This window comes from Micropterus salmoides, unplaced genomic scaffold (genome assembly GCF_014851395.1).
Source record: "Micropterus salmoides isolate LMB-PRFRI ecotype aquatic unplaced genomic scaffold, ASM1485139v1 Ms_hic_scaffold_12, whole genome shotgun sequence".
NCBI classification, from domain to species: domain Eukaryota; kingdom Metazoa; phylum Chordata; class Actinopteri; order Centrarchiformes; family Centrarchidae; genus Micropterus; species Micropterus salmoides.
Window position 1 is genome coordinate 29,757,498 of NW_024040263.1, and position 26,389 is coordinate 29,783,886.

The window sequence follows — 26,389 nt, forward strand, 5'->3', positions numbered from 1 at the left end:
GTCTGTTTTTAGTTTACACCAACTCCATAACAAAATATCTGGCTCTGTAATAGTTAAATGCTCCATTACACTCACTGGCCACTTTATTAGGCACCCATGTACAATCTATAATCCAGCACAACAGTCCTGCCATAAAAACTACCCTACAAAGCTTATAATTTTTAGATGTATTAATTCAGTTGTATGTTCATTAGTGAGGTCAGACTTAGGGTCAGAGTTGGAGTGCTGGAGTTGGGTTTTTACTGGAGTGTACTGGACTGCATTATACTGAGAGGTTTTTCAAATATATTGTCCACTCAAGAGGGCAAAATACTAGAAACACCTCTCAATAGTAAACATATGATCATCCTGTGAAAAAAGATGGTTTGTTACATATGTTAAGTTCAAATTAGCTCCACCTTGACAACATTTAAAATGCTGCTAAGTAATCATATTCCAGTAATGAATGGGGCAGTTCTGTGTAATGAATATGTTTACTTTATTTACATTTTACTAATACTAATGTACTTTTATTCAAGTAAAAATCTGAATGCAGGAGTTTTAGTGGTAATGTATTGGGCGGCTGTGGTTCAGGAGGTAGAGTGGGTTGGCCGTTAATTGGAAGGTCGGCGGTTAAGTCCCCGGCTTCCCCTGGTTGCACATTTACATATTTAAACTTATGACTTCCTTCTGACAGTGAGTGTAATTACACAACACTGTAGACATGCTCCTTTACACTGAGTTTCTCTATGGTTGCTCCCCCTTCAGCTCTGGTAATCCAACCACTGCTGGTTTGCATAAAACACATCACTACCAGTTCACTACGTCTAATGATACAATCAAAGAAAACAGCTAACAAATATAAGGGAAAACTTCCCAGGGAATTGAATTGTGCCTTCAGTTAGCTGGAATCTGCATTAAATCATTGTTCAGCATAATTTCCTTTTGATGACTCAGACAACCTTCTATCAATAACCACCACTATCTTTATTCTCCGGTTCCTTTTTCCTTCAATAAAACGCCCCAAAAATCTTTAATTGTAAACTGGAGGGTTTAGGATTTACCAAAGAAAAAGGGAAGCCTGGTGGGCTAGAGACATTTTGCTGAGAGCATGGCTGTGTGAACAGAAGTGTCACAACCACCTGTTACGGAAACGCCCTCAAGCACACAGGAAGCATTGCGCAGACACATGTCTAAAGAAACACCAGCAGCACTGTTAGCCTAGAGAAGAGTGATGTGGAAGATGCAGGGGCCGCGTCGCATCTTCCTGCTCGCCTACATGGTGGCTGTTGGTAAGATCTAAAATCTTAAAAAAAGTTATTTATCGGCAACAGGAAAGATAGGAGTGCTTTATGTGTGTTGGGAACAACATGGTGATTTTGGGACTCAAACCCTTGAGACATGTATTGCAAATACAATAAGTAAACCATATCATGTGTTTTTTCCCACTTGTTAACTAACTATTAATGTTAACTATTTTACAAATGTTATCAGATTAAATTTTCATGTAAAGAAACTGTGCTGGGTGTAAAAGTTTAGGAAATCAATCACAGTTAGACCACAAACAATTTGAATAATTCATGCAAGTTTGCAGCTTCGTGTTAAGACTTTACCAGTTTTCAAAGAAACTACTATTTACAGAAGAAATTGTGCCAATAGGAGTTGAAAGGATATGTGGATTATCCAGGGTAACCAGGACATTGTTTTTGAAGAAACAAATTGCTTTTGAGTTTTTCAAATGTGTTCTTTTTATTCCTGTACTGTAGTAGGATAGTGATTAAGGTGAACGGACTTTATGTTGCCAAAAATATACAACGGCCGGGAGAGTTGAACACACGGCAACTTTTTCCTACATTAAGAAATGGCTGTTGGCTGTTAAATTACCATATAAAGTAGCCTATTTACACATTCAGCAGACACAGCAACATTAGCATTCATCTCTAGCTGTCTTTTTGGTCACCACCCGAGATATGGGCAAAGATACATCAAAATGTATTTTAAAATAACAATATCAAATACCCAAAATTCTACTCTTTTTTTGTATTTCAAAAGTATTATATACTATATATAATACTTTTCCAAGGTGCCACGAGAACACTTCTACTGACCTATTTGATCTCTCCCTGACTTGACTGAGCAACAGCTTTTCTCTGCCTAATGAGTCATATCTGATCAAACCAGCGAGGGCCACAATGTTACACCAGTGCCACTCCCTTACCTCTTCTCTTCTTTGTCTGCTTTTCTCTCACTCATGTCGCTCCTCAGAGGTGACTGTCTCTCCGTGCTCCTATCTCTGACTCCAATGTCGTTCTGTCAAACAAAAGAGGGAGAAGGATTTGCTGACTTGTTTGGGAACAAACAGTTCCCATTTCACACTTTGACTTGACGAGAAGTTTTGAGCTACAACAAACCTGCTGTTTAATGGTGTTGCAATAACAAGTCACAACATCTCTTGGCATTATAAGTAATGTTGTATAACAACTCTGAAACGCTTTTTAGTCCCTGAGCACAAACGATGGAAGCTTCATTGAGACTGTAGTAGAAAGCTAACCTTAAGCGTTAAATTTGAGGGCTGCTGCTTGCGTCAGATAGTTTGCTGACCTTCTTCTTTTGGTCTGGATCCATTTTCTGTTCTGATCTCAACAAGTCTATGCTGAGTAGGCACCAATCAGAGGCAGCGTTTTTACGATGTCATGTAGACTTCTCAGAAAGTATTGGACAGTATTTTTAACTACTATAATGATTGAACTACAAAATACAAAACACTACGATATTTTGATAGAGAAAATGAAGTCATTTTCATCAGCCCTATCAAATACAATTTTAAAAATTTCTATTTTGTAGCTGAAATATGTAGTTTAAATACATGCATCTTAATACAGCCCATCCATGTCTCCACCAACCTCTTGAGGAAAATATCTGTCTCTTGCGCTGCTTGCTCCACTATGTTCATCAGCCAGTCACTGACTTCATGTGTCCATTGGTGCATCACATACAAAACCACAAATGCAGAAAACAGAAGAAAACACAGAATCATGAAAAATCAGACACAACAATTGAAGTTTCCCCCAGAGACTTCTGTTTTGTTGTTACTCAGTTGTGTTTCTTTTGCTTCTTTATTTGCAATACATTTTATGATGTGTGTGTGTGTGTGTGTGTGTGTGTGTGTGTGTTGTCAAAGTAGTAAATGTGTTTTTCAGTTTGCTTGAGTTGTATTTATTTGCAGATTTTTTGTGAATACATTTGTATTGTCAAAGTCTATTTGGTTTGCTTACCTTTTTTAAAGAACTTTATGTACTTGCTTATTTGATACTTGATATTTAAATTCACGTGTTGGCCAGTCCGCGTACCCCACCTTCTTTTAGGCCTTTGGTTACACACAATGCAATTAAGCACTTGAATGTTGAGGATAGCACATGGGGTTTGGAAGTCAGGGAGAAAGCTTTGATTAGAAATTAGTTCTTTTCAGATTTTTCTGCTGTGATCTTACAGTAAAGGGGCTCTACCATGACAAACTGACACATCCTCATACTTAAATGACAAAATAGGTTGATGTCAATTGACCCAAAACAACAATGTCCATTGGAAAGATCAGCAACATACAGTATATGCCCATTCGACAAAATGACATGTATGAGCGTTGGCAAGTACCAGTCCAACGTCAGGCATACCGGACCTTAAAGGTTCAGTGAGTAATAATTCTGGTAGTGTAGACGCCCATCACTACATTAAATGTGTCCATAAAGAGAAGAAGAGGAAAAATAAAATAAAAATAATAATAATAGTCTCTGAGTAGTCATCTGGTTTATTAGAAGTTTTAGGGGTGTGGTGGCGCATAGATAAGATGCTTGCCTTTGGTGTGAGACATCCACCATTGTGTCCCTGAGCAAGACACTTAACCCATCGTTGCTCCTGAGGCGTGTGACCTCTGACATGTATAGCAATTGTAAGTCGCTTTGGATAAAAGCGTCAGCTAAATGAGTAAATGCAGAAGTAAGAAGAGAAGTGACAGGTGTTATTTAGCACAAGAGCCGACAGCCTGTGGATCTTTATATCATGAAGCCACATGGAGTCAGGACAGATACAGCTGATGGCAAAAAATCATGGACATAATTAATTTCATGTAGTGACTCTCTTTAAATATTGCACCGTTTTACCACAAGCTGAAATTATGGCACTCAATACTACTTTGGTTTCTGTCGTATTTTATAAAAAATTTTAAAAAACATTGTAGTAAGATTTTTAGATTGCTTATCTAATTAATTAAGCAAAGTAAGAGGAGCCTCGATCCTCACCCGAAAATGCATTTGTAAACTTCATGTATTATGTGGTTTATAAAAGGACTGTGGCACAGAAACAGTGAGGCTTACATTTCCTGTTATCTGTCAGTGGTGATACTTGATGCACTAGGTGTGATAGTTTTTGAGATGTTCTTCATTTACTTTGGTACGTTAATCTAACTGAGCCAACCTTCCCGAGATGTAACAAAAAGTATGATTACAGTACAGTAAAATAATTTATTACACAAATTCAGTATGAGACATTGTGTAACATTTCTTGATGTGGCTGGTGTTTAATGAACAAGTAACAATAATATTCACAATAACATGTGGTTTGACTGAATAATCAATTAAATATAATTTGTTAACATATCAATGTAAAGAAACCGGATTTCTTGACTGGCAACTCTCTGCTATCTCATAGATGACATGTCCTGTCTCAGGTACCGTAGCTATACTACTCACCTGGATAGGTAAGGGGGTGCAAAAAATAAATACACAGAGACTGTAACTGTGTGTAAATCATGATCATTTAAATTATCGCCTACATAGATATTTTATTAATTTCATCAGTGCGATGCCTCTCAAATTTTTCTACGGACCAAACAGGACAGGATCGGGACTCAGGACAACTCATATTCTGGGAAAGTCACAAATTCTGGGACTTCTGGTCACCCTAGTCTGTCATTAGTATGACATGTAGTTCTTGCAGCTCCATGAAAAAAAACCTAAAGTTAAGGGATAAACATAAATATGCACAAAATCTCAACATAAACATGAAGTTGGACAAACATGAAGTGTTGAACAAACATTTGCCAAAGACTTTTCTTTGTTTTAACTGTATTTATAATTAATTGTATTGTTAAATATGAAAAAGTGGTTTGTGCAGACCTAAACAAGTTCTGATGATTTTTTTTTCCACAAATTACAGCCATCCCTGTCTCTTTGGCTTTCAACATCGATATAACAAATCCTGAAGTCTATAATGGTTCACAAAAAGATTTCTTTGGCTACAAAGTGCTCCAATTCATGTCTGGCACAGACAAAGGGTAAGTTTGCATTTCTGAACATGGAGGTTAAATTGCTCAAATTTCCATTAGCCGAGCATGGTTTCCTTTTCTGTTTAGCAGTGTAGATGGAAGATAATTCTGGTTTATGTCATCAAGAGCTCCTGTGAACATTTTGTTGATATTGCATCCTGTGACTAATCTTGCAGTGGCATCAAGATATCACTCAAACTCTGCTTACAACTGCAGGAGTTTTCTGTGTTACTCATGTCAGCCAGGCCACTGTAATGTTTAAGATTACTATTATTGTGTTTGTTGACCTCATCCACAGGCTTCTGGTCACGGCACCATTACGGCAAAATGGATCTGGGGGAATAATCAAACCTCACCAAAACACCCCACAGTGGTTCAAACCTCAAGGTATGTAATTTCCACTTCGAACAATTCACAAATATGAATTATAAAAGGGAAAAGGTTCATAATGTATCTGAAAAGCATTGTGTATTTTTAAAATACTAATCCGGTGTTACTGTTGCAGTAGATTCTCTCGAAGACGCATCGATCAAACACCTTGGTTTGTCGATAGCTGTAGACGCCACACACTCCCAATTCACTGTAAGAAAATCACAAAAATAAATACATTAGATAATTCACCGTTTCTGTGACATTTCTTCAAGTTCTGAGCAAAACAATTTAATATGATGAATCAAATGTCTTACTGCTCTTCTATTCTGGTCTAGGTCTGCAGCCCAAGTGTGGTCCATGAATGTTATGAGAACTCCTATCTGAACAGCGTGTGTTACAACATCACACAAGATCTTCAGCAAACCTCCTATTTCAGACCTGCTTTCCAAGGTAAAAGACATTTAGACAGTATAAACATCTCCCGCTGTTATAAAAAATTATTCTCAATGTTTGGTCCTGACTAAATATTCTGTACACATTTTAACTCTATTTTTTGCAGAATGCACAAAAAAGACAGTGGACCTTGTCTTTCTATTTGATGGATCAGGAAGTATGACAGAAACAGAGTTCAACAAAAATAAAGATTTCATAGTGGATATAATGGACAGCCTTATAAACACATCAGTCAAGGTCACTGCACTACTGCAACATTAAAACATTCATAGGTCTTAAATCATGCACACAATATTATATGACAACTTATGTGTCTGCTTTTTTTCAGTTTGCAGCAGTTCAGTTCTCGTTTGATTACAAGATGGTTTTTAACTTCAATGACTTTAATGAAGGCAGAGCTCTCGATAAACTTAAGAACGAACCCCATATGAAGAGTCTCACCAACACACACAAAGCTCTCAAATTTGTGTTGTAAGTTACAAACAGTTCTCAAACTCTTGAACTATTGAATTACATTAAAATATCAGCTGTTATTGACAAGAAGTGGCACAGTCCAACTGTATGATTATGACCATATTATTTGTAGATAGGTTTAGTTTTTTTTTAATATTCTGAGCATTAAAAATGTTTACATTTGTTGTTTCAGGGAGGAAATCTTTGACAAGCCAGATGCAGGTGCTTCTCCTGACGCAACTAAAGTTCTGGTACTAATCACAGATGGAGATCCCAGTGATACAGACAATTATGGGATTATTAAAAGATATAATGAAAAACAAGTCATTCGCTTTGTCATTGGGGTAAGCTGTCATGTGATATAACCTGTCACAGTATTTTGTTTTATTTGTCCTGTAGATAAATCTTTGTTGAATCATGTGTTTATTCAGCTAAAACAATCAGGGACCTCAGGGATCAATCCTTGGAACTGATCTGTTCACTGCTATGCAGATGATTCAGTCAGTTTATAAGTTTTTACACTGTGATAGTTATTTATTTATTTATATATATACACTCATTTATATATTGATAGCACTGACAGCCTGGTTTTGTATGCAAAAGTGTTTTTGTTTTTATGTACCCACATAAAATTGAAAGATTTCTTCATTCTGCATTTAGTTGTACTTCTCAGAAGAAAACAGACCTGTTCAGACGTGTACATTTACCAACATGGGAACATTGCAAATACTATGTCTTTAATTAATACTGTAACAATCATGGCTGATCTCAGCCTTAAATAGAGCAACTTGCTCTGATTCCAGTTTTGAGTGTCTTACTGTGAACATGGTGTCTTGCTGACATCCGACTTGGAGGGACTTCATAATTTCAAGCAGCATTCTGGTTTCAGGTCAAAGCTGCTAAGCTGGATAAATTTACAGACATTGCTTCAGATCCAACCGACAAATATGCTTTCCAAATTGAGAACTACGACGGACTCACAGGGATACTAGAAAAATTTCAGAAAAAGATCTTCACAATGGAAGGTGATGTTCAAGTGCAATAATGTTACAAAAATACACTTCATCTTCCTGGTGTGTCCCTGCAATAGTAACATAAAATGCTTATTTATTATATATATTTTATATTTAGGCACCAAAGTGTCTCGGGCGGGAGAAATGACAAATGAAATGTCTCAGAGTGGATTCAGTGCTGTCTTCTACAAGGTGAGTAAAGTCAAAAAGACATAATTCACCTGCAATGTCCTGCTATGCTGCCGTCTTTTTATATTGTAGTGTAGGTTTACCCCAAATATCCAAATTAACAGTTTGGGGCCTGACGGGAGAATAATCACACCCTAACCTGTCACTAGATTAGCTGGATAGATAACCCGGATAGGCTGATACCCTCACTACCAAAGATACAAGAAAGCACAAAGCTTCAAATCAGTTTCATCAATTACATCTTGTTGTATTTAAACCAAATAATGAAGAACAGAAGTTTCTCAGTCACAGAGTGTCATTAAATCAACAGAAACCAAATTCATATTCTCCTGATGCGAAATTTAAATGTCCCTTAATTAATTCCATTAAATAATGACTTCAGATAATCCTCAACCTTTCAGTGAAGCTAAGGTGTGAGTTTTTTGTGTATATGTGCAACATTTTATATGCCCTTTCAACTCAGAATGAAAGTAGTTCAGTTCCTTTTAGATCATTTTAGTTGAGATCAAGTGTGCGTATGTTTGTTTGGGGGAACTGAACCAGATTCATCCAAACCCGCTCAGTACATTTTTAGCAGTGCGCTGTTGTCCAGGAAAATTCAGGAAATCCAGCTGGTAACTGCCAAGCAATTTACTTATATTTTACTTATCTGTTTTTCTTTTTAGAGCAAAGCTATCCATTACTGGATTAAACTTCTAGCTATCTTTTAGCCACTCTCACCCCTCTTTCTGTTCTCGTCCATGCTGCTGTTGTTGTTTTTTCCCTTCCCCCAGCTCACAGGTGTGTTTCATTTATGTGCTCACCTTCTCACCTTTCTGCTACAATATGCAGAATGTGTGACATCATACCAATGCTAATGTAGCATTTGAGACCGATCGGAACTGGGATTTTTCCCAGTTTAAACTTCTGACTTCCGTCCTCAAAGTGTTCCAGGTGCATAGTGGTGCATGATGCCGAAAGTGAACGAAAACCATGGCTGACCGTGACAGAGTGGACACACAGTTGCACCCTCAGCAGTGTTTTAGGTGTTACTTCAAAGGATGGAAGTTTAACTGACATAAATAGCCTATACGTTACTAGTTCTGCGTACCCCTCTGGCTACATCAGTTGGTAACCCTCAAGTCAGTCAATGTTGTAGTTAAACTTCCTAATGTTTTGGCATTTTTAACAATAGCTTTTATGCAGAGAAGATGATTTTTATGAGAGTCTTTACCAGCTACATAATAGGCCTAACATATTTCTACATCAATGTACATGCAGAACAGGTTTTACTATTACCTGACCTTTTAGTCCCATACGCACCAGCACGTACCTTGAGATCCTCGGGCAGAGGTCTGTTGTCTGTTCCAGAGTCTCGACTGAAAACTAAAGGGGACAGAGTGTTTGCTGTCAGGGCCCCGAGGCTCTGGAACAGCCTGCCCGAGGAAATCAGGTCGGCTGAGTCGGTGAACTCTTTTAAGTCCCTTCTTAAAACATACTTTTATAGGAGAGCTTTTCCCGATCTTATTTGACTTTATTTTATCCCTTTTATTTTATTGTATTTTACTAATTTATCTGTATTTTAGTCTTTTCAATGTTTTTGTATTGTTTTTTGTATTATTGTCTCTTGGGTATTATTGTCTTTACACTTGTTAAAGCACTTTGTAACTTGTTTTTGAAAAGTGCTCTACAAATAAGGGTTCTTATTATTATTATCGTATATGTATTTTTTAAATTTAAATATATGCAAATATACTTTTTGTTGCCTTTTAGTTTATGGGACCTGCCATTGTTTTGTTACGTAATTCAGCTGCTACTCGTGAAGTCGTGTACATATTTTTTTTCCGAGTTCACATGTAGGAAATCAAGTGAAGTAAAAAATAGCTCATTTAAAATGTACTCAGAGTAAATGTTACTTAGTTCCTCCTAAAATAACTTACAATACTTATTTAATTTAATCGCTGTCTTTTGTGATTTGATAAGGGCACAAAGCCATATTGCGCTTTCAATTTTAGTTTGTTTGACAGATACTAGCCAAGAGTATCTGTCAAGAAATAGCGCAAAACAGTTTTGATAATGTTTTCGCTTCATTATGAAACTGTGGCGGAACAGATTAGACCATGGCGGTCGCACTGGAGTGGAAAAATGGGAAACACAGGACTGTATATGGTCATATCTCTATTTACACTCAAACAGGTGGTAATTTTAATAGGACATCATAGGTGTTAGCATAATTAATTTATAATTAACATAAGCATAATTAACTAGTTACCAGGAGGTTGCTTGTGCCAGCCAACATTAGCAATGTCATGCACCGATGCCATTTGGCTAATCTGAGCAAAGCCTCTTACCAAACTTTGAAAACTTCTTTTCAACAACTTGTGGTACAAGCAGGGTGTGAACTACAGGGGAGCTTGATCTCCTTGATTTTTGGATGTACAATGAGTTCCTCTCTGCTGCCTCACTGGACCAACCTGCCAAAATTGAAGTTGACTGCACAAGTCAGACTACTCAGTTGATTTGTTGACCTCCCAAAATAACTAGTGTTGGTACCACCGGCGCTCCTTTCTATAGAGATTATTACATATTAATATGGAAAATATTTTTGATGTTGTTGATTTTCATTCTGGGCTACAGTCAAAACATTCGGGGCTAAAGGTTTCTAACCAGACCTGCGTATTTCTGTCAACAGGACACCTTGATCCTGGGTTCAGTTGGAACGAAAAGCTGGCGTGGTTCTCTCGAAGAGGTTCAAGAACAAAAACAAACACAAATTGACGATCCACACATGCAGATGGACTCCTACATGGGTATTTACATACAAGTTATTTCTTTCTTATTATCTGCTTCTTTATTTTAAAGTCTTTGTATTTGGCATGAGATGTTGACATTTTGAGCTTGTGAAATGATGTTCACAATTGATTTCACAGCCTGCAGTTAGTGTTGAGGTTACTTCATAGTGTATCACCTTTCAGTGCACGTGAAAAGAAATTGCATGGACATAGAAAATCTTTGTAGCTGTAGAAATAATTTGCATGTGTAAAAGTTTTACCCATCCACGCTACTCCGTTTTTGTTTACGGAATTTTAAAACGAATACGATCTCCGTCCACACCAGCGTTTTAGCTGTGTATCAGAGTTGATCTCCATCTATACTAAAACGACTGAAAACGCACATCTAGTGGCCGTTCACGTACAATGGGCATGCGCGTGCCGGTGTAAACATGAAGCAGATGGTCTATTCCATAGTTACAGAAGATCTGGCGAAAGAATGAAGAACCACACCAGATTTTTTTTTTGCATGGACCAATAATGAGCTGGGACTGTTACTGAACAAACTTCGCCGTTTTAGTCTGGATATTAACCCAGTGCTAAGGGTTAAATATACTAGGGGGCAAGTTCATTACACATAAGCATTAAACAAGAACATAAGAACAGAACAAAACAAGGAAAAGAAAACCACCAAGGCAGTGACTCACTACCTGCAACCCGAACAAAACACAACTCTATACAGGTGTCGGATATATATTCTTATGTACAATTATAGAAAATAGATAACATAATAGATAACATGTTCAAACCCCACCAGCTATGCAGCTGATCCCTACCTGGGTCTCCCCGACTAAGTTACCCCTAATGGATGGGCTCTCCTGGTAACAGTGGTCCACCACCTGCTACCAGCGTAGCAGTCCACTGGTCCGGGCTCTCTTGACGAATAAAGCAAGGCACAAATTCCGATTAAAATCTGATTCATAACATCGTGGTAGGACAGCCAGCTCTTCATGCGGAGGACAAAAGCATAAAACACCCGCGGCTCACCAACAAGTGCCTCTCAGCTAATCAGACGCAACTTCCCCCGAAATATAGGCTAAGTGTAGGTCCTATAAAATAAATTGACAAAGACGAAAACTAAGGACATTTAATCTTTCATTTTAGTTTATTTTAGTTAGTTTTGCAAACCTACTATACAGTTTTAGTTAGTTTTTTGTAAAGCCTTGTTTTTATTTTTCTTTCACATCTAGTTTTTTGTTGTTTTGTTCATCTTCATTAACAATAATAACCTTGGTTGATCTTAGTTTTAAGTTGAATATCCAACTATATCCCGATATAGGTAATTTCATATCCCAACAATGATACATATCTGCATTTGAAACTAGGCAGAAGAGCGATGGGGGTAGCCAAGAAGTCCAGGGTGAAGCAGTCCATCCAACAGCACCTGCTGAGGTGGGTTAGCTCATAGCACCGACAGTTAGTTCAAAGCTAACTTGCCACTCCCTCAGGGCCTGCCCGTGGCATAGTCAACATAGGCGGTTGCCTAGGGCACAGAATGTCAGTGGCGCTGCAAGAGAAAGTTTTTGACTTGGCGAGAATCAAGTCAGCCCAGCTGATGCAACACCGGCGTAAGCCGTGATCAAGTGCAACTCGTGCTGTGATTCCAGACAGTTGTGACAAGTGGTGCTGCCTGATCACAAGTGTTTCACTTAGTTTCGGTTTCACGTGCAGCATGCAGTCCCAAACTGTGTCGGTCAAACGGTCTACAGGGGGATAGCCTACTAGCAACAGAGCAATTACATAATGCAAAGCAGAGTATTGGGTAGGTAGAATTAAATATATTATGAATTATTATTAAATGAGGTATTTAAGACTTTACGTATTTAAAGTTTAAAGTTATTTCCCCAAACAGAGACTCAAAATGGGGAAGTCTAAGCATGTGTACTGACTCGACTACTGACAATTTCAAATCTGACCTAGGGCTCCAGCACTGTCAGGGCCTAACCTGACCTAGGGCTCCTGCACTCACTTGCTTAATGAGTGGCACTCTTTTCAATACAGCAGACCTCGGTCAGTTAATCACAAAATACGTCTGCTTGGAGATTATCTAGCCAATAAATCTAAGGAAACAACTATCTTGGAAAACCTACACACCAAAATACCTGCTCCAGTCTCTCTCGCTCTCTCTCTCTCTCTCTCTCGTTTCTCTTCCTGGTCACTTCTGACCCCTTTTCTGCATGTACACACATCATCCAATCACAATCCAACACATTTGTGACCACATTTAAATACATTTCTCTTATAAATTAGGATTAGGCATTTATGAAACAAAATAAAATAAAGCACATATATGGATTTGTAACATTTTAACCCTCTGAACATGAATTTGACATTAACCCTACCATGAAATTATTTATTTGTTTACCACACAAACTATTTATGCATATTTTAACTGCGTTACATCCTTTGAGATGAGCAGTTGCCTCTGCCATCAGTGAATGAATGTGTGTGTGTAAGGTGAATTTAACATTAGTGTAAAACATTTGAGGGGTCGGACGACTAGAAAGGTGCTATAGTCCGTTTACCATTTACGCATTCAGATGCATTTGTTTCACATACAAACAGAAGGTGATATACAACTGAAATTATTTATGATCTTCATCTCACAAGCTCAAAACATTTTTTGCTCCCTTAGATGCTTGTCAAAAACATATGCCTCAATAAATTACTTCTCTCAGTTTCCAACCTAAGTGGTGGGTTTAAGGTAGCTCTGTGTTGTAAATGTAACACTTTCATCTGTGACTGACGCTTTTGCAGGATACTCTATTTCTGTTGGAGAGAAGAGTAACGCTCCTCTATATTTCACGGGTGCACCAAGATTTAACCACACGGGACAAGTCGTACTTTTCAGAAAAGAAAACAAGAACTGGATTGCAGCCCAAAGACTAAATGGGGACCAGGTTGGTAACTGAAATAATTTCTTTATTTGGTTCAATTCTTAACATGTTTAAACCTCAATCTGCTATTGCTGGTTATTGAAAGCCTTTTTGTTATGACACCATTACAGCTAGTGTCAGTCATTTCTAGAACAGGAGACTATCCAGATAAGGTTGCTCAGTAAAACCTAGAATCCCCTCACATTTACATCTACTGCTGCATTCCATTTACTTTGCATTTATAGAAGCTCAATGCTGCATGTTGCACCTTTTATGAAATTGTGCAAAGGCATATTATTTCAGCGGTTGTAGACAGGAAACCAGAGAACTTCCTTGCACTGGCACCTAGAGTTGTTTAAAGCAAAATAAACCTATCCTAACTTTACTCTACTTGTATAAACCATTTTTTAAAATGAATGATTTAAACTTCACTTTTCAGATTGGTTCCTACTTTGGTGCAGAGCTGTGCTCAGTAGATGTCAACTCAGATGGTAACACTGACTTCCTGCTGGTGGGAGCTCCCCTGTTTTACCAGCCTCAGGTGAAGAGAGAAGGCCAGATCTACGTCTATACACTGACTGATGAGGTGGGCTGTGATAAAGGTTCAGATTCAGTCTAACACTATTTTAGCTCTCGTGAGAGAAAATGTATGCATATATTTTCACAGTCATTTAACTTATGTTCTCGTTCCAGATGCAACTGAGAAGTGAACTGAATGTGACCGCACCTTCCATGGGGAGATTTGGCACCACCATATCCAGTCTTGCAGATCTGAACGGAGATGGACTCCGAGACGTCGCTGTTGGAGCCCCACTAGAGGATGATAACAGTGGGGCTGTTTACATCTACCTTGGCAACAGACACCGAGGGATACGCAGTCATTTCAGCCAGGTGAGACAGAGAAAACCTGACTCTATATATATATATATATATATATATATATATATATATATATATATACCTGACTCTCTCTCTCTCTCTCTCTAATAACTTTAAACATGCAGCATTTGACTCCAATACATCTCTACTAAGTACCTGTGAGTGCAGTGTAAGTAAATGTGAGTGCAAAACATGCACTGTTTCTCATTTATCAAGCATCTGTTATTCCAGAGAATCATGGGAAAGAAAGTGGAGCCTTGGATGAGATTCTTTGGACAGGCAATTGATGGGGACATCGACCTTGGAGAGGACGGACTCCCAGATATTGCGGTCGGATCACAGGGCATGGCTGTTGTCTTGAGGTATGGTACATTAAATATGTAGCCTCTCAAAGCTAGGCTACATATTATTATACATATACATATTTTCTATAGTGCTTTAAAACTAATCGGGTGTAAGAAAGACTCTTATTGATGTCTGAATGAGGGGTAGAAATGTCAATAATCTCCTATATAATCTACTAAAATGGCTTCTGACTCAAACGTATTAATCCATGGCTCTGCCAGAGCAAAGTAGAAGAGGGATTTGAAATTGTGAACTGTTGTCTTGTTTACCCATGCTTCATGAATTATTATACAATCATCCTATAAAAAAGATTATGTGCAAAGTCTAATAATCCATTTTCAATCAATTATTTAATTTTTTTCAGGTCCAGGCCTGTCTTCAATGTTACGGCACATCTGTCTTTTCACCCTAAGCAGATAAGCACTGATAAAATTGTCTGCCCAAGCACAAAGGAAGATTTAACATCGACAGAGGTTGACTTAACTGTCTGCTTTGAAATGGTAGAAGTAACAAAGATCAAACCAGGTAGAGACCTGACCCAGTAATGTGATTCATTAACACCTGCTGATTCTGCTGATATTTAATCCTGCTCTATGCCTTTGCAGGGGTAATGACGCCAGAACCTAATATCTCATACACGCTCGGCGTGGATCCAACGAGACAAACACATCGAGGTCAAATAGACAACAAAGCTTGGATTCTTTCCGCTACCCATAACCCGAGGGATGAAGACAAATGCATCAACCACACCATCTACATGCCAGTATGGAGATTAATAAATCATATTTATCCTCACATACTCTTTAATACGCATATGACCAACAGTTGTGGGCTATAGCCACTCTATGCTTTGGGGCATGTGACCAGAGGGCTCTTCATGCTACAGACAAATTGCGTTCAACTACGTCCTCACAAACAAGAAAATGTTATGTTACTTAGCCTTATTATAAGAAACTGAGGTTGTAAAACTGTAATCGGGACTTACTATTCAGCTTCATCACCAAAACAGTTATATTAATAGTGATCTAATGCACTTATTCAGTATTCACTCCATTAGTTTAATATTTAAACCACTTTATAAAATAAAAAAGTTCCTGCTTTTCGCCTATGCTGTTTTATTCAACTATATGCAGATGACTCTTTTTGTTTTTCCAGAAATGTGTGAAAGACACATTATCACCTATCATCATCAAATTAAACTTTTCCCAAGATGACAATGGGGGCAAAAGTGGCATCCTGAATGTGGACAGCAAAAGGCAGGCTGTTGTTGAGGTTTGTACAACAGAAGGTTGCTGGCAGTCACATAAATGTGCATCCTGTTTAGATAAAGAAAAGCATCAGAGTTGTGCACAGTACAAGGCACACATACTAAGATGTGAAATGGAATTCTGTTTTATGGATGTGATGATGACTTTTTTAAATCTGTCTTTTTTTAAACTCTTTCCAAGTGGGGATTTACTGGTTCGAAAAGCTATATTGTTTATCTATTGTGTGCCAAAGGACTCATGCATTGTTTATGCCATTTCTTTTCTGGTTTGCTCTGTATTTTTAAATGATTCATTTTTTCAACAGGTTCCATTTGAAAAGACATGTAGACTAAATGATACCTGTATCGCTGAACTTGAGGTGGATTTCATGTAGGTATATCCGACAAACACAGCTCATCAACTGTAATATTATCATCATATGACCAAATGCATGTCGCTTTCTCTTAGGGCCACAAAATTATTGGTGGCAGAAGATAACTTCTTCATCCTGGATGTAAATCTGACTAATCGTGGTGATGACTCATACAACACCAGCCTTACGATGCACTATCCTCCAGGCCTCTCCTTCTCTAGGATGACTATTGTAAAGGTGATTCTACACAACAAAGTCTGTTCACGGGTGTTGGGATGTACTACTGCATTTGTTAAAAAAGTTAAATTAAGTATTTTGTGGCTCCTGAGGGAGCTGCGCAGGGTCTGATAAATTAGTGAAGTGATGACACTTTTATTTTATTTCTTGTTTATTTGACAAGGATAAATGCTTGAGACAATGCTTTATAAAGCATACAAAGTAGATGCTGTGCATGCAGGTTTCTAGCCATGACTAATTTGCAACCCCTCTCCCTTGAGTCAGCGTCAGCTTGGGCTGAAGACTATAAGTTTGAAAATAAAATAAATCTCGGGGTGTGGAATTACAAAGAAGTGAGCTCACCAGACCTCTGTGGTCCTATCCTCATCTGTGCTTGATGCTAGAGGCTTCGGGCTACCTGAACACACCTGAACCTCAGACCACACTATTGGTTGCTGAGTTGCATTGTGGCGAATGTGAAGAAGAATGAGTTGAGGAAAAGTACCTGTAACTCAAGCTACACGTGATAGACTTATCTATGTTTTGTCCAGTTATTTAGCTTCACAATAATTCCATCAGAGAATACTTTAAGTAAAGGCCTGATCATTCAGTCTTTGTTGAACTACGTGTCAGAAAAAAACTCATGCACGGTTATGCAAATCTGACCGCAATTCCTAAAATACACTATCACATCTCTGCACCCTTTTTATTTGAGCATGTACATGCAAACACATAATATTCTTATATATGTTGTGTTTATTGACTGATTCATTAAAATTATACTAATTATGATTTATGTTACGAATAACTTGTAACATCTGTCAGCAAAACCTCCACTGATGGCAGTCATCCACTGCTAAGCTTTCTTTCACACTTCTTGTACCATTCTGTCTCTAAAAGAGCAGAGGAAATGAGCATAAATGATTTGGAGGATTTGAAACCCACACAGGATGTGTGGGCAAGACTGTTTTTCATCACAAAATTAAACTGTGAGAACTATTGCTTTTGGAATCACACTCTCTTTAAACTTGGCTGAAGGTTTCAGCTTAAACTGAAACACCATATGTCAAAGTATAGTCGTGTTCACACAAACGCTACTGCACTGAATTCAAACGAAAAGCTTTTATTCTAGAGACTCTCAGTTCACATTTGTTTTTTTCTTAAAACAGAACACAAGACCAGCGGTCCTCAGCTGTCATGATCTAGATGAGATATTCGACAAAACTGTATGTGGTGTCAGCCTTCCTGTGTTCCACAGCAGATCAGCTGTGAGTCATACTGCACCCAGACACCTTCACAACAGACACAAGTGAAGTTTCATAAATCAAGAACTGTGACCAACTGCTTCAACCTTTGACATTTACAACCATGGCAACTTCTCTCATCTAGATATTTAATTCTTTGTCTTTGAGTCATATCTAACATCACTGCCTTTTTCCTGTGAAGGCAACATTTCGCGCTTCTTTCCGGCTCATGAATGACTATAAGTGGAATGACACAATTTCGATTACCATTACTGGAGAAAGGTAATGGCCTTTTCATACAACAAGAACAAAACCAAACATTTTCCCTGCATTATTAGATTATTTACTATCGTTACATAAATCATGTTTGTAAGAAATGCCTTTTACATCCTTAGTGAAAATGCAAACTCCACCACCAGTTCCGTGACCAAAAGCATCCCAGTACATTTTGAAATAAAAATGCAACTGACAGTGTAAGTGGCATTATTCACATAAATATTTTTATATTTTATATTTATATTTTATACTTATATGTGCCTAGTCATTTTTTTATTATTTGAATTATTTAATCATTTGTTTTCATCCAGTCAGTAGTTATGGTATTCCACAGCTCCCTGCATGTTGTGATCATCCTGTATACTTTTCAGGAGCGACGACACCATCACCTATCTGAACTTCACCACAGAGGATTCTGAACCTAAAAAAATGATCGCCATATATAAGGTGAGGCATTGTTCTTTGTCTGTTTCTCTTTAGCTGCCAAATGCTGTACTATATTCACCAGCTACTCACTAACTTTGTCTATCTGCTATTTGGTAATGGGCAGGAAGTGTACAGTACTAAAAATATTTTTGATGTGTTTTCGTTTGAGACATAACGACATTGCTTCCCTTTTTATTTAACACATATTTTAATTAGGTGTGACCCGTTGTGATCAGTGATATTTTTTTAAAGGGCAGCCTGGCCAAGACAGCAGCATGAAAAACGTTACAGATGACTTAAAATAACAGAAAACCTAAAATAATTATGCACAGTGACAAGTACTAACCATTCATTCAGTGTTTCCATTCAGTGCTTTAAAATCCAACATAGAGACCAATTCTCTTAGTTTCGAGTTTCTTCTCATGTAACGCTCAGCAAGAAACACGTATGTCCCATAATTATGAACTGTCTCTCTTTATTCGCAGGTAGAAAATCTTGGTATTAACGCTTTTCCTGTCAACGTGTCCCTGTTCTTCCCAACTAAACTGGAATATGACTTTGAAATGAAGAACTATCAAGTCTTTGTCCAGCAGGTAACGTCCAGACTGCCAGAACACTACTTATATGTGTACTGCTGAATAAGAAGTGCTTAATGCTTACCAATTACTTTTTCTTTTCTAAGAACAAAACTCAATGCACAGACATTCATGACAAGGAATCTGAAGTAAGTAAAACAGATTCAGCAACAAAATATTTTAACTGAATGAGTCGTGAAATGATAAATCCCTTAATAAAATTAACTGTTGCTGTGTTACAGTACTGCTCACAAAACCAATCCTGCAAAATGATCGTGTGTGACAGTTTCATCCTTGACAAAGAATCATCCACTGAGTTTGTATTGTTAGGAGAAGTACAATTTAGGAATCTCAAAGAGCGTGCAGCGGTACGTAACAACAACACACACAAACAACATCCACAGACAGAGAACACATCACACATACCATTCAAAGTGATGAATATATATTTTGCATGTTCTTACTTTGCAGAATATAGCCTTTCTTAAACAATATACCGGATTCGGGGCAATGGTTAAATTTAAAAGCTTTATACACGTTGACTATGACAAGAAACGGTATGTTCAAGAGGTATGTTGAAGTTTGACTACAGGAATGCTATTTCAAAGATACTGCTTGTACTTTTCAGTATATGTCATTGATCATATTTATTAACCACAGCACAACTATGGTTTTAAACAGGGGAAGTCTGATGAAAGTGGCTCACGGAAATACAATGATACAACAAAGAAAGGGGTACATTCAGTCTACACATGAACAACCAGAACTACATAATTCACTAGATTTGGATCCTCATTGAAATGTGCTTTGAAAAGTTCCACTTTAAAAACTTATTTTCTCTGCCTGCAGAATGAAGTTCGGATTGACCTCATAATTCACCAGAATGTACCGCTGATCAATGCAACTGGATCTGTACTGGGATTCTTACTTCTGGTCATAATCGCACTCATCATGTTTAAGGTGAGAGTAAATTTTTTGAAGAATTCATTCCAAACCACAATCTTACTACATAAAATAAGAGTTAAAGACAAACTGCTAACTTCATATTCAGAGCTGCTGCTTGAATGTTAATAACTGAAATAAAAATATGCAAATTATGATTTTCTGCTCTAAAATCTACGTGGCCTTGGTCTAATGATTTTTCTTGTGTCTGTCACAAGTTGGGCTGCTTTAAGAGGAAAGAGATGGGCAATGATGACGAAGAGGAGGAAGAAGAGCATTGCATCTTTACTGAATCCACCCCCATCAACGCGGTAGTCAACGAATCAGAGACTGACTGCGAAGAGAAAGAATTTCTTCAAGCAACAACAGAACTGCAGCCTAATGATACAAAGGAGGAACTGGAATAAACTATGAAAGTACCACTATGGAAGTGGGCTGACATATTATGCTCACGTTCTAAATAAATTCTGTCCATTAAATATGAAATTGGATCCACGAGCTGATAAGCTTAGCTTAGCATAAAGACTGGTATGGGACACTAGCCCTAACAGAATCCACCTACCAGCCCCTTTAAAGCTCACTTTTTATCACACGTTATATATTGTTTGTGTATAAGGAGTGGAAACCTCACATAAAAACGATCCACTTGCGGGATTTTTCTATTACCTCTGACGGCCAGTATGCCAAATCCTATGTGAAGACTCTGGGTGGCATTTTAGGTGCATGCGCGCTCCCAAGCCTCTTGCCTGCTGCAACTGAACTGTACAGCTAGAGGTGGAAGAACTACTCATATATTCATACTTAAGTAAAAGTACAGATACCACACAAAAAATGTTACTCAAGTAAAAGTAAAATTCATCCAGTATAAACCTACTCAAGTAAAATCAAAAAAGTACCTGGCTTTAAGTAATGAAAAGTAAAAAGTACTACACATTCAAATTTATTGATCTTACAAAAAGCAACCTATCTCTTTAAATTCACTCCAGACAGGTTTGACACAGCGTAAGTTATAGCAAATCACAATAAGGAAAACTGAGTCGCAAGAGGACAATTGGGGGGGATTAGCCTATTTTATTGCTCTGCTGATGTGGTAGTATCTCCTTCAGACCGTCTGACAGACACAGAAACCTGTTTGGGACTTTGGGTATGTGAGAATGAGAGAAGGAGGTGGAAACCAAAACTAACTTAAAATGCACTTGGGCTCAAGTAGAAATCTCACCACAAATCCAGAAATGTTAACTTCAGCACCTCTCATAAAGTGGACCTCACAGTCCCGCATAGAGAAAAAAAAACTTTACCAGCTACTTTATCACTTGGTCACAAACTGGCTGCGACTCACAGTGCAAAAACAGAGGTGCTGCAGAGTCACACCTGTCACCTTCACCTGGATCTGTGGGACCTGCTAAAGACGTCTGGACTGGGTCTGTGCTGGTACTGGCTGAGGCTGGACGTGGATCCAGAGTTGTAACTAAACTTGTTTTTAAGTGATGGACGAGGAGTGCCATCAGGGGCACCTGCGTATGAATGCATTTCCACATGCAACACGGTTATCTTTTCTGAGCTAAAGTTTATAAACACTGTAACCCGTCTGCGTTTATCAAACGTAATAAATAGTTTCATTTTACTCAAATATTGTTCAGCCACAGTCTGGCAAGAAACCAAGACCCAAGAAGTGTAAGTCAACAACCCTTTTTGTAGTGAAGTGAAAATAAAAAGATGCAACAACTAAAAATACTCGAGAAAAGTACAAATAAAAAACTACTTAAGTACAGTAACTAACCCAAGCTAATGACATGGAGTCCGCTAAGACAACAACCCTTTTTAAAGTTGATTATGTGGAGCAGATCACAGAGCGTAGGGCCTCTCACATCTGGCATCTGCCAGAATTGCCAGATGGCCAATCCGGGCCTGACAAGCTTGGAGTAGTTCAACCTCAAGTTGATAAAAATGTTACTGTGTTATGTTGCAGTGGGAGTTTACCTGAGTTTCCAGCACTTTGTATGATGCTCATGAGCGGATTTTCTCGCTCATGAGGTCGAGCACGCATACGAGCACATACCTGGTTACAATCTAAAAACCGCAACGGTAGAGGCGGCAGAAAACTATAGTCCCTTTAATCCACACAAAAACACCAACCAATTGCAAGTTTGGTTTTAAGGAGGGCTGCGTTACAGGCTATTCTGCTGCTGTTTTTGGCTTGACTGCTGCAAAGTGTGTTTACAATTGATTATAATTCTTTGGCACTGAGGAGCAGTATAGGAAAGCGTGTGGCCATATTTAGTAAAGTATTCTCCCTGGTGTTTCGGGAGAATAATGCAATGGAAGGATAGAGATACATATTGATAAAGTAGGTAAATCTCTTATCCATGTTTATTATTAATGCATGTTTTCATTGTAATATACAAAAACATTGCTACTACACAGTCTTTAAATATTTCTGATCTTCTGCGTGGTATTTATTGAGCTCAGGTTCTTCTTGTATTATAGTTGAGTGCTTGTGACGATGTATAACGTTTTTGTTATAATCATTTGAGTGAATGCAGTGGTACATTTGATGCATTGTTTACTGACTAGTGATCTTGCAAAACATTGTCTTTGCAAGCAGCAGTCCTTGGTTGTGAGTAGTTTTTAAGAAACAGGTTTGCTTCTTCAAGCCTGAAATGGAGTCACCTATAAGTGGTGCTTCAATGATGAAGGTCGACATTAATCTGTCTCCTTGTCCCCCTCTGACTCAAAATAACGCCACAAATGAGTTTTGTTCATCAATGCCTCTATTTTTGCCCTGTAAAAATAAATATGACAACAGGGTTTGGTTTATTCTTATCAATGTTGCTGTGGTGACATTTGATTAAGACAGTGGTTTACTTGTAACATGGGTGGATATTAAATTAGTTACTGATTGACATTCTAAAAATAAGTAAATTTCTTTCTAAACGACTGCTTGCGAGTGCACATATACACAAGAGGCCTTATTTGAAGATCCAGTGTGTAATATTTAGATGGCTCTATTGACAGAAATGCAATATAATATTCATAACAATGTTTTCAGTGGTGTATAAAGACCTTACATAGTGAAGCTTTATGTTTTTACTACCTTAGAATGAGCATTTATATCTACATATACCCTTACATGGAAGTCGGCATGTTGCAGCGTCATGTTTCTGCAGTGTCATGTTTCTGCAGTAGCCCAAAAAAACAAAAGATAAGGATTAGAAGATGAAGTTGTATTAGTAGTAGTAGTCATCTGGGTTGTTAGAAGTAAGAAAATATGTTAAAATTGGACAAAGTGAGGATCACACAGTATGCATGTAATGGTGAGGATTACTTGTAACTCTGGAACCCAGGAGGATTAATTTGTTTCAAACTATTTGTTCTTCCTTGAGATCAGATTTTGTGTAAACAGAAACAGTATTATGAACATACCTTCCATTGTAATTTCTGGCCTTCTGTTGTTTGTGAATATATAATTTGCTTATTCATGCAGTGTTGTGTGTTAATTTTGTTACATGTTTTTTGCTCTCTCAATTAAAGCACTTTGTCCATCGTGTCTGGGTGAGTTGAATTTCCAAGTATCCAAGTATTATCTCGCCACCTCCGTTTCCTGTGTACTTTTCATGGTATTTCTTCCAAAAAAACATTTTTTGAGAAATGACAAAATCTTTTAATTAATTTAAACTGACATAATAATATGTATCCCATATTTCCTTTTGTATGTATACAAAAAAGCATGGTGCAAAAAATGTAGGTTGTAAAAACTGCACTAAAACAGCAAATAAATGCAAGAAAGCTTTACATAAATTTTAATGCGTTTGTGAGGTTTACTCATTTCGAACACCTAATATTGGCATTGAGAAAGTAGGGATGATTGGATTCACCAATTCACAAATTGAAGTGCTTAGTATAATATTATTGCATCGCGTTGGATTGCATTATCTTGCACTGAATGACATTGCGCTCACTCAAATCATATTGCATTGTAATAGGGGTGACTATCCAGCATTGGTAGTTGCTTATGTATCTTTAATGTATCTGACTGATGGCAATGCATCTTGGTGCACATCCCTATGAGAAAGCTGGATTAAAAGGATTAGCCTCAAACTACCACTCAGTCTTTAATCAACCAGAAAGAGTCCCAAGGTCAGCTCAGCGACAGCGTTAACTTCCCCAGCACCGTGGAGACTTTAACATGGCAATGTGGTTGCTTGGGACAGCTAACCATCTGGGTGGGGGCTATACAGCATCCTAGGCATGTTTTCACACTCATCAAAAGATGCTATAAAGGCTTCCATGTGATCACTACTAAACACCTGCATGATTCTAAGGGCAATGTTGGTCTGTCTGTCAGTCCGCTTCTTTGGTCCTGAAATGTGTCAAATAATATTGGATGCATTGACATTAAAAAGTTGGTACAGATATCTGTGGTGTAAAGATGTATCCTAATGACTGACTTGATGTGTTGACACCAAATGCAGTCTAATCATAGGTTCACAGAGTATAAACTCTAAGTAGACATTTGTGATTTTATCTCAACAAATATGGACTGCCATGAAGAAAGATATTCTTTGAGCACCATCATCAGGTCAAAGTTTTAATTTACCCAAAACTTCAGGTTATGAAATGCCTGGTATGAATGAGATTCCCATCAACCTCAGCTTTTCTTTATATGGAGTACTTTTTAGCTAATCTTGGCACACTAACATGCTAAACTAAGACTGTGAACATGGTAAACTTTATAGCAGCTAAACATCTGAATTGTTATTGTGCGCATGTTAGCATGGCTGCAGATTCTTGTTACCATACATTTCAGCTTATTCTTTTACTTTCTGTTTAAATGCATTTACTACTGTATCAAATAGGCTATGCAATCAATATATATTCCTAATAATATATATCAGTTTATAATATCATGCAGAAGGCTACCATATGCATTTAGTTTTTCTTGTAAACATTTATGTTTTTGGCAACTGTTCTGCAACCTAAAGTCAGTCCAAATGGGCAAACAAATCCAACAGGGCAAGGTACGTGGCCAGAGACGGGCAGCTGGTCTAAAAACATGTGCACACCGCAGGCAGAATTTGTGGAGCAGAAACTGAGTACATAGTACCAGATAGGGATCAAGATGTGGAAGCAATGGACCGTAATGGCTTCATTGCAACTTTGACAATCTGGCAAAGGAGAGAGGGAAAGTGGCCTAAATAAATAATATGTTAGGGTTAGATGAGGAAACAAGGCACAGGTGTGTAGGGTGGAGTAGGATTGGGTGACTGGGGAAGTCTGATAGTATCTGGTAAACAGCTGAGGAATGGAAAGTTCTGTAAAGTATGAAAATGCAAGGGCTAGGGCCTTACCTCAATATGCAGGTGGTATTGCTGTAATCCAAAATTGATTACTGTCTGTTTCACCTTCTTTGGATGGTTGATGGTTGATTCCTGTTCAGTAATCCACAAGGGCTGGAATGCTGCAAAAATGGAAATAAAACAGAATCTGGGTGACAGACAAATTGATCTTGTTGTGTGGTCCAATTTCAGATTTATTGGCAGGTTTGACAGCATAAAAGAGAAAGAGATGTTCATTTACATATTGGACATTAACTTGTACTTAGTTTGTTGTTTGGAGTTCATGGATAATTCATTAAACTGGAGTTTAACCAGCCATCTCTGAGACACACATGTCAGATGTTTCCCTGTTCATGTGAGAGTGACCAGAACCGATAAACTGCATTTTAGTGCAGTGTATCTCAAATTGTTCAAGGACAAGGATGAGGCAGCGGTATTGCTAATGTAACTTATTCTGTATGGGCACAATGTTCTTTGTTTCTGGCTTTACAGAGTTGACTTCGATCAATGCATTTACCTTGGTAGTGAATGGATGAATCTGGAAATAGGGACATAAATATAGTACAAGAAGAAAAGTTAAGGGCCCTCCTCTGCTCTGCCAAAAAAGGCAGACTGTTCTTAAGCAAACAAAATTACAACACCCTCCCCCTTTCATTTTCTGACCCATCCTCCCCCTGCAAACATTTTTGTAAAGACCCGCAGTCTGGATGGAGTCTAATGGAAAAGATGCATGTGAAGCATCATGTTGTCTGGCTTACCTACACGGTGGCTGTTGGTAAGATCTAAAACAATATTTATCTAGTAAAGCTAATAGCTAGGAGTGCTTTATGAGTCTGGGGAAAGAGTTGAGGTGGTCTTTCAGCTGAGCGTCTAAAGGATTAATTCAACATTTTGAGAAATGTGCTTATAGGCTTTCTTTCAGAGAATGAGATGAGAAGACATTTCTCATGTCTGTGCTTAAAGTAAAGATCTGATGTGAGGACGTGTTTAGCCTAACCTAATGTAAAGACTGCAGACAGGAGGAATAAGCTAACCTGTGTTCAAACACATTCGCAAACAGAAATG

The 26,389-nt window shown here is 37.9% G+C and overlaps 1 protein-coding gene and 1 long non-coding RNA gene across 3 annotated transcripts; one reads left to right on the forward strand and one right to left on the reverse strand.

The window, feature by feature from the left end:
- The first annotated feature begins 246 nt into the window (after positions 1 to 246).
- On the forward strand, positions 247 to 23,535 carry zmp:0000001082 (integrin alpha-D). Of its 2 annotated transcripts, none has more exons than XM_038714450.1 (31): positions 247 to 1,271; positions 5,191 to 5,308; positions 5,598 to 5,686; positions 5,805 to 5,881; positions 6,007 to 6,121; positions 6,231 to 6,361; positions 6,453 to 6,595; positions 6,771 to 6,921; positions 7,467 to 7,602; positions 7,709 to 7,782; positions 10,451 to 10,568; positions 13,347 to 13,489; positions 13,905 to 14,051; positions 14,159 to 14,356; positions 14,576 to 14,706; positions 15,054 to 15,214; positions 15,295 to 15,452; positions 15,845 to 15,961; positions 16,262 to 16,326; positions 16,405 to 16,546; positions 17,695 to 17,793; positions 17,972 to 18,051; positions 18,165 to 18,242; positions 18,417 to 18,492; positions 18,957 to 19,064; positions 19,154 to 19,195; positions 19,289 to 19,414; positions 19,518 to 19,616; positions 19,728 to 19,781; positions 19,896 to 20,006; positions 20,207 to 23,535. In XM_038714450.1, the coding sequence occupies exons 1-31, from the start codon at positions 1,214 to 1,216 to the stop codon at positions 20,393 to 20,395; spliced, it is 3,534 nt and encodes a 1,177-aa protein (XP_038570378.1). In that variant the 5' UTR covers positions 247 to 1,213; the 3' UTR covers positions 20,396 to 23,535. The 2 variants fall into 2 exon arrangements, with proteins under 2 accessions (XP_038570378.1, XP_038570379.1); XM_038714451.1 differs by having other exon boundaries at positions 5,808 to 5,881.
- Positions 5,670 to 8,682, reverse strand: LOC119899754. The gene is made up of 3 exons (XR_005443907.1): positions 8,500 to 8,682; positions 5,986 to 6,109; positions 5,670 to 5,879 (listed from the first exon to the last, which is right to left on the reverse strand). It is a non-coding gene; the product is annotated as an uncharacterized LOC119899754 (long non-coding RNA).
- Positions 23,536 to 26,389: the final 2,854 nt, after the last annotated feature.

Coding starts and splice junctions, on each gene's coding strand:
- zmp:0000001082 (XM_038714450.1), top strand. CDS start 1,214: ATGTGGAAGATGCAGGGGCCGCGTCGCATCTTCCTGCTCGCCTACATG. Junction 14,357..14,575: donor TACGCAGTCATTTCAGCCAG/GTGAGACAGAGA, acceptor CTGTTATTCCAG/AGAATCATGGGAAAGAAAGT. Junction 18,243..18,416: donor ATAAAAATGCAACTGACAGT/GTAAGTGGCATT, acceptor TATACTTTTCAG/GAGCGACGACACCATCACCT.